Source organism: Protopterus annectens, chromosome 12.part0, assembly GCF_019279795.1.
Source record: "Protopterus annectens isolate FY-2018-M chromosome 12.part0, PAN1.0, whole genome shotgun sequence".
NCBI lineage: Eukaryota > Metazoa > Chordata > Ceratodontiformes > Protopteridae > Protopterus > Protopterus annectens.
In genome coordinates, this window is record NC_056746.1 from 1,121,267,922 (window position 1) to 1,121,281,441 (window position 13,520).

General features: G+C 37.2%; 1 protein-coding gene across 5 annotated transcripts in view; it reads left to right on the forward strand.

Moving 5' to 3' along the window:
• ELMO2 (engulfment and cell motility 2) overlaps window positions 1-13,520 on the forward strand; it is a 1,277,433-nt gene that overhangs the window by 1,173,860 nt on the left and 90,053 nt on the right. For all 5 annotated transcript variants that reach the window (XM_044090132.1, XM_044090131.1, XM_044090133.1 and 2 more), the window contains one exon: window positions 9,642-9,749. In XM_044090132.1, coding sequence (XP_043946067.1) covers window positions 9,642-9,749 — 108 coding nt within the window. The remainder of the gene's footprint in view (window positions 1-9,641; window positions 9,750-13,520) is intronic.

The window sequence follows — 13,520 nt, forward strand, 5'->3', positions numbered from 1 at the left end:
TGGACTTTTTTTGAACAAGTCACTAAGGTAAATTGATTCACATGGCATACCTGAACTTGGCCAAAACCTTTGATAACATTCCACACTTGTGCATCATTGAGAAGCTAATCCACTTAAATGTAACCCCCCTTTGTTATCCATTGGATAGCAAACTGTCTCACCAATAGAACCAATCTGTTTGGGTGGAATTCACAATCTCAATTAAAAGAGTAGTTACTAGCAGTTTCCCCAGGAATCGCTCCTGGAACCACTCCACTTCGATATCTACTTCTACGATGCTAAAGGAGATACCAAAGTCCTGTTGCTGACAATGATTGTGGATGATTGCAAACTTGGAGCTGTCATAAATAAATAAAAAAAATAAATAAAAAAAAAGAACAGCAGTTGTCGTAGAAGAATCTTTTACTACCACTAAAAGATCTGGTACCTCGGCCTTTTGCCTTCAAGGCTACATTACATAAAATTCATCCACTTTTTATATACCAGGTGAACCCCCATCGATTAACTAATTAAATTGAACTATAAATATTTAAAGTGCATTGTTACATTTAAAGTGCATTGCTACATTTAAACTGCATTGCAACATTTCAACATTTGAAGTGGATTACTACATTTAAAGTGCATCACTGTGATATTAAACAAATATTAAACAAAAATGCACTTATATAATTCTTATATATTGCAAAATTAGCAAAATTGCAAAAGCTTATAAAAATCACAAAATGTCAGTGGCACAGAACATTTTATAACAAGTAAAACCTAGACCAAATTCACTTCCAAATTAAGTCCCCTAGGGGTTAAAGTACCATAATTCAAAATCAACTTGCTTTCAGGTACATTTAACCTTTGTTTCAGCTCACCCCCTCTCACATCAAAGGGACTGGCAGGAATACTAAACAAAATGTGTTAACATCACCCCCCCATGTGTACTACAAAAATGCTCACTTACTGAACTTCTGTAATTCCTGTTGCGAATATCACCTAGATGTTCCAATATTCTGATTTTAACTGCTCTCTTGTTTTGACCTATGATGAATGAATTTTATGTAATGTATCCTTGAAGGGGAAAGTGTGAGGTACCAGATATTTTGGTGCTAGCAAAAGGATTTTTCTACAACTAGTGCAGTTCGTTTTTATTTGTTTTTTGTTGCTCAGTGTTTTTCAAGCTGTGATAAGTACCAGATGACATATGAATTTTCCAGGATTGTGTAACTCATGTTAGCAACTGGAGCTTGGACTGCAGCTTCAAACTAAATGCCAAATAATACAGCATTGTGTCCTTTGGAAAACATAAACACTTCTGTTCCTATCACATAGATGATACCTTCGAAAAAACTGACTTGGTCATTAGGGGCCTGGGCACTTTCACTGACAGTTAGTTGTCATTGACTGCCATATAACAAATGTTGCAAGGAAACCCTTTATATAACCTGACTAATCAGCAGTGGCCTATTGTCTAGATCCAAGAAAGTCATTGTGCCCCTGTGCTCCTCCCTTATCAGATCAATAATAGAATGTTATGCCCACCTTTGGTACGTACTCGACTAGGCATAGACGCCATCTTGAGAGACCACAGTGTTTCCTTACCAGAAAAAAAAAATCAAGGGCATGTCGTCCTTGAGTTACCCCGAATGCCTTAAATCTCGCTCACTGTTTTCCATTTCCAACCAACTATTGAGAGCAGATCTCTTCCTTGACTACAGAACCTCAAAAAATCCAGTCTTGTATAACCGCTTACATATCACCAAAAGTATTGCTACCCTAAACATCCATTCAAGAGAACTAAACTCCCACTGAAACATAAATAGGGCCTGTTGGTGGAGTAGATATCTTTCTCAGATAATATCTTTTTTGTGGAACAGGCTCCACTTAGTCATAAAGCAGAGTAGTGCCATGCCCCTTTATAAGTGTAACCTGGATGGGCAATCATAAGTGCACTCCTGGTCTTGCCTGGTGTCTAGCCCAAATAGAAAGGGGCAAAAACTAAGATGTGGTCGAGTATTAATTCATGTTTTGGTAAAATAGTGAGATTCTTGGCTAGGCTAAAAATGTCCCACAAGATCAACAACGTAGTTTGAACCTGTAAAACTAAGGTACACGTGTTAACCCCATGAATAAGTATCATAACACTTAAAACACTCATTGTATAGCAATTCCTTCACAGTGTCAGTGACAGCCAAGTGCATTCACTGATTTAAACACAGGTAGCCTCCTTAAATTGTACTCAAACACACACAGACACACACACACACACACACACACACACACACACACACACACACACATATATGTATGGGTGTACTGCAACACTGATGGTTCGTTAGTCAACTCCATTTGGTTGACAGGTGAAGATGGTCAATGTATGGTTGATCAACAATCCCCAGTTAGGGGAATATTCCCCTTCCCCAGGGTAGCATAATAGAGTCATCTGCAGGACAGTTAGTATCTATAATTAGCAGGTGGTGTGGGTGAGACAGGGGTGTTTGCCCCTGCAAAAACACTTCTTTTTGGTCTAGCCTGCAACAGGATAATCCTTGGAGCATGCAGAGTACATGTTTTAGTTACACTTTTCACTGATATCTACCAACCTGATTGTTGACATTGTGAGATGTAATGGTGTAATGGAGTTCACCTCTCTCTCTCTCTCTCTCTCTTTATATATATATATATATATATATATATATATATATATGTGTGTGTGTGTGTGTGTGTGTGTGTGTGTGTGTATAAATATTATAAAGTAAATGAGTTAAACTAATACAAAGATTCAGTATCATTAATTGTATGGCATATGCAACTTTCCATTCTGGGAAAATAAGAACATGTTCCTCTTTCTGACTATTTGCTATGATTTTTAATTGCACCTAGTGCAATTTTAAATGTTCAGTTATTGAGAGGTGAGTTATCCACTATTATTTTGAGTCAGCATATTTGTTTATTTAGCTCTGCTTATGAATTTAAGTTATTATAAGAATTATGATGCCACAGTGGAGAAAAATGATTTCAATTGTGATGCCTGTACATTTCTTTGTTTTAATCCAGACTATAGCACATTTGTAAAGCTGTATTTAAGCATCCCTTTTGACATATTTGCTTAAGAATTCTGGGCAAAACCAGAAATAATCGTATGGGATAATGACTCAAAATCAGGGATAATTTTTAAACATTATTCTAATTCACCTAGAAAGCTAATAGAATAGCATGTGTATTATCAACATTGTCTTGAGACCAGCTTGCATTTGGTGAATTGGTTAGTGAACAGATTTGTGTGCATCTTTTTCTCTCTAATCTGTTGGACATCAGTGGTGTAACTTAAGAACCCATCCCTTACCGTGGAAGATTACAAAAGCTTTTGCTATTTTTATTCTGATGAACTCTTATTTTTTTATTATTTTTTTTTTTTTTTGCTTTATAGAATATCAGACTTGTAGTATAATATGTGTTTCATCTGATATCAAAGTTCTTTTGTGGGAAGAACATGTCACATTAATTGTGTAACTGCACTGCATAAATAAGGTACGGTTGGGTATTTACTTTCCTGTTTCCTGCTATTGTCATTTACTCTAGTGATTGCTTTACATTTTTGAAACCTATTTATTCTCACAAAGCATGGTCCTTTTCTTGCCACAAAGCCTGGGTAGCATAATAGAGTCATCTGCAGGACAACTCTCTTAGGTCCCAAGAGTGTGCGTGCAGGGCTTAACCTGTGTGGCATTTGTGAAAGCATGAATCTGGGGTTTGAGGGACAGAAATGCATACTGCTTTACATTTTCCCCTCTGTTTTTGCTTTTTTCCTCCCAAGGTGTGCCCTGTTAAAAGGTGACCCAGGACAGAACTACTCAGTGTTGTGCTGGAAGGTTTTGAACCTTTTGTTGTGGCTGGTGTACTTCTAGTTTTCCTCTAGGAGAGAAGATCTGTGAGATGTTATGCTGCTACTTTGCTCTCAAATTGAATTCCTTGGCATCCAAGTCTCTGTTATAATTGGAGACCCGATCATAATCCTCTATCGTTTCTTTTCATGTAGCACACATTAGCATGATTATATTTTCCAATCCAGGTTGAGGAATTCATTGCAAATAGTTAGCATGTCTTTGCCACTTTTTTCATTTGAGTATGCTGAATGTGTCTGATGTATATTTAAGTATAACTATGTGTGTGTCTGTGCACACGCATGTGTGCTATTCTTCTTCACTAAAGAATGTGCTAACCTATAAATATTTTTTGCTTATATTTGGCCTTCAGGTGATGGTAATAGTAAATGGCACAGAGAAACAAGCAGTCGTGGATAGATATTTTAGGAAAATATGTTCTGAATATATGGATTTTGCAATTTCTTCAGTGAGGTAATATGCCCTCAAATCAATTTTTCTTTTAGTGAGTCACATATGTGCTGTTTTTGTATTTCCATTAATAATGTTGCATGCCAGGCAAACCACAAGGTGGGGCTTTAAGATGTGTCTATTTCTGACCATAGTCTTATTCTATAGTGCTGGTCAATTAATGAAGATGTCATCAAATAATGGAAAGTTCTTCGTTTCTTTAGTGATTTTTCAGTCTGGATTTTTCTTCAAATCACAAAATCATTTCAGTTTTCTAATTCTTTAAGAAAAAGCTGTTTAGCACAAAATTGCTACGTTACTTGCCTACGTAAACAGAAATGAGATTCTAATGATGCGGCTCCTTAGTCTTAAAAATGGGTAAATTGGCAGACTTAATGCCACAAAAGCATGCAATAATTGAGATTCTACTTAAAGAAGGTATTCCTGGATTAGAAGTCACCAAGAAGTTCGGAGTTAGTCAGCTGTCTGTCAGCCGAATTCAGAAGAAACTGAACACCAGTGAAGGGTTGTTGCCCAGATGTTCTGGCAGATATGGTTGCAGAAGGTTCACAACTCCTTGAGATGAATCGTATCTGATCACAGAGTGCCGTAAGAATCACAAGGCATCCAGTAGACAGCTGCAGGGAATGCTGGAACAACAGGGTGTAAGAGTGAGTTCCAGAATGTTTTGACGGAGACTACTGGATGCTAGGCTTTGAAACTACAGACCTCTGAAGAAGCAGAAATTATCCAATCAAATGAAGGCGAGATAACTGTGCTGGGCAAAAAAGTTTCAGAACTGGTCAGAAGATGATTGGAAATGGGATTCTTCTCAGTGATGAGACCATAATACAGTGTTCAGATCAGCAAGTACAGTATGTCAGACAACAATATGGAGAGCAGATGAGGGATGATTGCATCATTTAGTGCGTGAAGCATCCCTTTCAAGTGATGGTGTGGAGCGTTACGAGTGTCTTCGAAACAGGTCAGCTCTACATTGTACAGGGAAACATAAAGAAGGAACAGTACAGAACTGTATACTACAGCAATGTCTGCTCCCTCAGCTGTGGGCAAAGAAGAAGGGATTTACTGGAACAGGGGACTTCATCTTCATGCGCAATGGTCCGCCATGTCACAAAAGCCGAAAAGTGACAAGTTTCCTTGAGGTCAATGTATTGAAGTGTTACTGTGGCCAGGTAACAGCCCAGATATGAATCCAATAGAGAACTTGTGGGCTATTCTGAAGTCAGAGATGAAGAAAAAGCCCATAACAAGCATGCAGCAGCTGACTGAAAATCTAATTTCCCCTTGGGTGAGCGATGCTTCTGTGACTGAACATTGCCATGAACTTGTTTGTTCTATGCTTCAACGAGTTAAATCCTTGAAAATGGCCAAAGGGTCATTCACAAAATATTAGAACATTGTATTAGAACATTTTGTCATGTAACATGAATTATATTGTTTGTCATTTTGTATACCCGTATTGAATTATATGGCAAAACAACAATAAAAATAAAAATAAAAACGATTTCTGTTAATTTGGCCAACACTGTAATTCACTTAAAAAGTTAATAGAACAGTAGGATTACTAGGGTTTATGTTTTAGCACCTGTGTTTTTATTAATGACAAGGCAGTACTAATTTTCACATAAGTTAACATTCTAGTTAGAGAATTAGTAACCAGTTGCAGTTTTAATGGTATAAACATGTTCCCATTTTGCATTTTTCAGTTATATAGCTCTTTCTCTCTTTCCTTCTTTCTTTCTTTCATTTAGTTAGACCACAGTTTATATAGTGTGCTAACTGCACACAGCATCAGTACATACTAACCCTTTATCTAATTCTCTGGGTAGTTTCTGCCTTTCTCATCACTGCAAAATGGACTTTATTGCAAATTTATATTTTCTTTTAGCCAAAACATCTGTCTCTCAAAGATTACTTATTTAGACAGACAAATTTGTTTTCCTTCTTTGGATTTAATTAATCTGCCTAAACATTACTATTATTGTGGTTTATTTTCTCATTAATTGTTTGGTCAGCCTCTCTAAGATGTTATCTTATTTTCTAAATAAACATTAACTTTAATGTAATATGCAAAACTTTGATTTTTATAGCAGTGCGGGACTTGACTTTCTATAGTTTCAGGCTCAAAAAGTCTCACACACACGCATGCACTCACACACACACACACACACACACACACACACACACACACACACACACACACACACACACACACACAAAATGTCTCTTTTCCACACTGGCAGGTGTCTTTTTATAGACAGTGGGACACAAAGTATGTATTTCCCTTTCTAGACAAAAGTGGATATTTAAGCAGTGTATCTAACATTAGTGGTTTAATAACAACTGACGAAGGGCTGTTACCAGCCCAAAAGCTTGATTGTAAACCTGTATCGATCTATTTTAGAAGGTATTACATCACATCTGTGTTCCACTGTATTTGTGTTTTCAGAAAACGTGTGAGCCTTTGCATTTTCTAAAATGTGACTGTATCTCCCGGTAAGTAAAAAGCAGTAAATAAGTAATATGTAGTGTGCTATTGTCGGCTGGAACATTTATCAGTCGTGGACTGCTACAGACTGTGATGTATAGAAGCAGTGCAGGACTGTTGTGTATATGTAGGTTATGGTGTTGACCCTGAGGTGCAAGTGTAGCAGAAGATGCATAAATAGCTGGTGTATTACTGGAGTGAAATAACTGTGGGAATTCTTTTCAAAGCTGAAGCACTGTTTAGAAGGAAATGCATAACATCATTAACAAAGACATTGGGAACCTCCAAACACTTGACCTGACCCAGTTTGGCTTTGTTAAGGGCATATCATGCCTACTAAACCTGGTTGACTTCTTCGAGACAGTCACCAAGGCTATAGATGAGGGAAAGGTGTTTCACACAGCCTACCTTGACCTCACCAAGGCTTTTGACACCATTCCCCACTTGGGAATTATAGAAAAACTCACCAGCCTGAACATAAACCCCTACGTCACGAGATGGGTTGCCAACTGGCTTACAGACAGAACTCACATGGTAAGAATAGCGGGCTCCAGGTCTGACTCTAAACCAGTCACAAGTGGTGTCCCACAAGGCTCGGTCCTGAGACCCCTACTGTTTGGCATATACTTCTCAGAAGTACAGGCAAACACAGGAGAACTACGGCTAACCAAGTTTGCCGATGACTGCAAACTGGGAACCATAATTGACTCTCCGGTTGACACGGACATTCTCCAAAAAGGCCTTACTGAGACGGACACCTGATGTCAAAGTCATGGTCTCAAGCTAAATGCCAAAAAATGCATAGTCATTCCGTTTGGGAAAAACAAAACACCCATGAATTACCACATAGGTGGCAGCCCCTTTAATACAGAAGAGGTAATAAGGGATCTGGGGGTCCAGGTAGATAGTAATCTCTCCTTTGACAATCATATTGCAAAAGTAGTTAGGAAATCCTTCTATGTAGCCCATCTAATTACTAAAGGGTTCGCATCTAGAAATAAAGAGGTTATAGTTCCCCTCTACTCGTCACTCATCAGACCCATCGTAGAGTACAATGCCCCATTTGGGATGTACCTCAGAAGACACTTCCAACAGCTGGAAAGACCACAAAAGTACCTCACCAAGAGGATTACTGGCCTCAAACATATGTTCTATGCAGCCCGACTGGAAAAACTCCAGCTGTACTTAGTCGCATATCGCTTACTCAGAGGTGATCTCTGCCTGACTTACAAAGCCATGTCCAACTCAGAATTGATGGACATGCTCCACCTAAATAAATCCAAGTCACTGTGAGCCACTCGCTCTAGTGAGCTAAACCTCGCCACAATAATAAATAGACCATGCTGGAGGGATAGATTCCTATCACAGAGACTCCCCATGCTTTGGAACAAAATTCCTAACTACATTAGGCAGAGCCCCTCACTAACACTCTTCAAGAGAAACCTTGACGAGTAGATGGGTAACAGAAAATACACCCCTGGGATCACTTCATTGGCTGTTCTTGACAGAGGCTCAGTTAATTAATCAATGGGGCGGCGAAAGCCGACACACTCTGGCTAGGCTTATAAATGCTTTTGGGCAGATAGCCTAGTACCTACCTATGAACGTATGAACCTATAAGCCACATTGATTATTTTGCAAGACGTTTATGGATAATGACTGTTTAAATGACTGCTTATTGAGTAGGGGGTATATGTGCAGAGACATTTAATTTAGAAAATAGTGCATTTATAATGGGAGATCTTTAAAGAAAAGCTACATAGGCAGTGAGAAATCAATAATATGCATAAGCACAGCAGACAGTAAGAAACTGGAAAGTATGTACAGATAGTAGGAGGTCATTCTGCAGTAGATGCAAGGGAAATGAGATATCATTAATGAGAGGCTTGCAGTAAGAAGAAAGGGTCATCTAGTGAGAGGAGCACAGGAAGTGAAAGATCATTTAGACAGAATTTTGTGGACAGTGGGAAGTAATTTGTGACAACTGTTCAAGCACTGGTAGAATATTGTTTAGAGAAAGATGTATGGACTGGGATTTCTTATATGATAAGGGTACAGACACTGGAAAATCATTTAGTGAGAATATGCACAGGTTGTTGGCAGCTGTCAAGTAAGTAACAGCTATATAGCTAGTAGGAGATAATTTAGTGAAATGTGTATATAGGTGGTGGGAGGTCAGTGCATGACAGCTCTGTATGCAGAAAAAATCATTTGTGGAGAAATGTGTGAGCAGTCGATATAGTCATAGAGGAAATGCAGTCAGTGGAGAACAGTTAAATCTGTGGCATGTCTAAGAACATTCAAATATCAACATCATATGAACTGTTATTTTTTGCATGTTTTCCCTGTGTTCACATGGGTTACCTCTGAGTGCTACAGTTTCCTCCCACATTCAAAGACATGCAGTAGGTGGGTTGGACACTTTAAACTGGCCATAGGTGTGAATCTGCATGAGAGTGTGGGGTGTGGAAGAACTACTATGGTGTAACACCTTGTCCCTAGATGATTGTCACTGTTAAAGTGACACTCTGACCCCATGTGCAAAATGGGAAAAAAGGGGTGATGGATGGCTGGATGGATGGATGGATGGATGAACTATTAATTATCTGTGAGTGGGAGGGGCATAAGAACTGAGCATTACTGAGTAGGAGACATACAATCAAAAGAGAGCATAGGAGTGAGGGATGCGAGAGTGCTCAGGAGATGTTAGCTGAAAAAAGTACAGTAAACAAGGATTACTAAATTTGCAACAATGTATTTAATGTTTGCAGCTAAAAAGAAGTTAATGTCGATATAACTTTGTTTTTCAGATAAGTTCTGGCATTGCCGTCTCTCACTAAACCACAAAGTGCTGCACTATGGTGACCTGGAAGAGACCCCACAAGGGGAAGTGGCATTTGAAGCACTACAGGAGAAGAGTATGTATTCTTCAGTTTAACATTTTGTGTTGTGCTATACTGCCATGGACTGGAGGAGCGATAATACCATTCTAAAAAAGTCTGCTCTAAACTACCATCAATGAAATTCCTGAACAGCAGGAATGGCAAACAAACTAAAAACAAAAAAGTTGGAGAACACCAACATCTGCAAAGACTGTAAATACTACAAATACGATTAAGAAACATCTCTGTATTCAACGTGAAGCACTTTTCATATCGCTATTAGCGAGACTTCTTCAGACTAAAAAACATTTACACATAGTCAGTATTTAAAATAAGATGACAATTAGCAAATTACCCCAGCCACCAATCAGAACAAGAAACTGCTTATAATCACCTTTCTAGTAACTCTAATCCATTAATTATGAATTTATGCATATATATATATATATATATATATATATATATATATATATATATATATATATATATATATTTAAAGTTCACAATGCTCCCAGCACTAAAAAAATATGAAATCCATAGTCAGCGTGAAGTAAAAAGTGATTTACTGGACAACACAGCCCAAACAACACAAACCGGTGGCCGGTTTTGCTCGCAGCGTCATCAGTGTGCATTAAACAATAACAAAAAGCCGTACTGATATACGTATAGCACGTATTTTACATCCTCACCACTTAAAGGTATAGAGGCACTCTAAATGAGCATCACATGTATAATGGTGCATAGAGGTAAAAATAAAAAACTATACTTATATTTGAGAATGATAAACAACAAAAAACATTTACAAAAATATACCATTATATACATATGTATATATATACAATGATACATTTAAGCTGCATAACCCTAATATACTTGAAACCCAAATGCAAATAAATAACAAAACTACCAGTACATAATGCTGTCACCAACACTCATTACCAATGGTCATTTAATCCTGGCTTAAACAAAGCCCCCAGGTTAACTATCCAACTGCGTTCCTTCTGAGTTAACATACGATGTTTATGACTATCCCCTAGATTATATGCAGATATTTTATCCAATCCTATAAATATAAAGTGGGCTGATGGATGACTTAATTTATGTTTATAAAGGGCACTTCTAGTACGTTGACACTTGATATCACTGATATGTAAAGATATCCTTTGTTTAAGTGTACATGAAGTCTGTCCTACATAAAAGGCACCACATTGGCAAACCGCCATATATATTACCCAAGTACTATTACAGGTAATGCAACATCGAATATCGAATACTCTTTTCATATTCACAGATGTAAAGGACTTAGTTTTGGCCATAACCTTGCAATGTTTACAAGTACCACAAAAAGTACTACCCACTATACCCAGTGAACCAGTGCTCATATGATAATCCTTTTTAAAATTAGCAAAATATTGTCCCAAATTCTTACCCCTTCTGTAGCCAAAATGGCATACTCTATCAACACAATTAGTAAAGAACACATCGGACTCCAAAATGTGCCAATGTTTCATTAATATGTCTTTAACATAATGTGTGTTGGTTCCAAAAGTTGTTATAAATCTAATATACGGGCTATCGTCCTTGTGTTCACGATCCATCAATAATGTGCTCCTGTCCATAAAACTAGCGTGCCTATTAGCCTGTTGTACCTGATGTCTACGATAACCCATATTCTGGAATCTTAACTCTAAATCCTTAGCTTGCCGATCATATCGTACATTGGAGGAACATATCTTTCTGGTACGCTGAAATTGAGACCCTGGTATGTTTAGGATAGTGTGGCGGGGATGGCAACTACTGCCATGTAGCAAAGCATTCTTAGAGAAAGGCTTTCTGTATAAATCAGTATACAGAGACCCATCATCGGCCTTGCCCACCAAAACATCCAAGAACTCTACCTCCTGCAAATCAATATTCCCTGAAAACTTCAAATCAAAACTATTGGAATTCAAATATTCCACAAATAAATGCCAGTGATCTACAGATCCCCCCCACACTATCCAACAATCATCAAGGTAACGTCTCCACATAATTAAATGTTGCTTGAAATGAGTGGGTATGGAGTATATATATTGTACTTCAAAGTACCCCATAAAGAGGTCAGCATATGTGGGGGCAAAAGTAGCCCCCATAGCTGTTCCCTTGACCTGCAAATACCACTGATGTTTAAAGGTAAAAGCATTATGTTCCAACACAAGTTCAAGTACTTTAATCAGGAATTCCTGTTCTCCGGTAGAGTATATACCAGAAATAGTCATCCAATATTGTACTGCCTTAATACCCCCTACATGTGGAATAGACGTATAAAGCGATTGTACATCTAAAGTCCCTAAATACTGATCTCTTGTTACTTGGATATCGTCCATTAGAGCTAGGAACTGCTGTGTGTCCCTAATCCTAGCTGTTACATAAAACAATAATTTTTTTAGTTTATATTACAAAAATTCTGAGAGGGGCTCAATCAAAGACCCTCTTCCTGCTACTATTGGACGTCCTGGGGGATTAAGGAGACTTTTGTGTATCTTAGGCAGGATGTAGAAATACTGTAATATAGGATGGTCCACCTGTAATTGTTTGAACAACTGTGGAGTAATAAATTGTTGTTCACAACTTTGTTTAAGAAAGGCATCAATCAATTGTTTATGCTTCAAAGTAGGATCAGAGTCCAGAATCTGATAATATTCATCATTGGACAATTGTCTAATGGCTTCCGCCATATAATGTTTTTTATCCCAAATGACTACCGCCCCACCCTTATCAGCCCCAACAATAACTATATTAGTATTGTTTTTAAGTTTTATTAAGGCATCATTTTCATCCTTAGTCAAATTAAATTGTTTGTTGGAAAAAATATTTGACTGCTGTACATGCAAATCTTTTATTACCAACTGCTCAAACAACTTAATGGTCCATAAACTGTGACTTTCTGAATTTAAACCCCACAATATTACTTTCCTCTGTAACCTGTTCTTGATCTGAAAAGAAATATTTTAAATTCAACTTTCTACAGAAACTTTTTACATCATTGATAACATCATATTGTGAAACAAAAATATATATATACACACACACACACACACACACACACACACACACACACACACACACACACACACACACCATATCTACCAAAATCATATAAAAAATATTAAAAATGTTTAAAATGTTATTTATGAAAATAGAGTATATAGTAATTTGGGCTAATGAATTGTGGTTGTAGCAGCATCATAACAACATTTTTAAACATTTTTAATATTTTTTATATTATTTTGGTAGATATGGTGTGTATATATGCATAAATTCATGATTACTAGATTAGAGTTACTAGAAAGGGGATTGTAAGCAGTTTCTTGTTCTGATTGGTGGTTGGGGTAATTTACTAATTGTCAGCTTATTTTAAATACTGACTATGTGTAAATGTTTTTTAGTCTGAAGAAGTCTCGTGAATAGCGAGACGAAAATTTATTTATTTATTTATTTAACATTTGTTAACCGGGCTAGTCTGACTGGAGGCATCTCCATTTTCAGCAGAGGCCCGGGGAGAAAAGCTCCACAAGGTACAAACAGATTATAACATAAAAATGATAAGAACAAAGTTTGATTGGATGAACAAGTATAATGCAACAAATAGGATTAAATCCTGGTTTAGTAATACATATATATAACAATTTAGGTCATATAAGAAAGAAAAACATGATAAATAAGAAAAGAAAATAGGAAATACCAAATTAATTTTTTTTTTTTTTTATTCTAACATCAATATTTGTAGATTATAAGAAACAACATAATAGTGAGCAGGTAATGAGT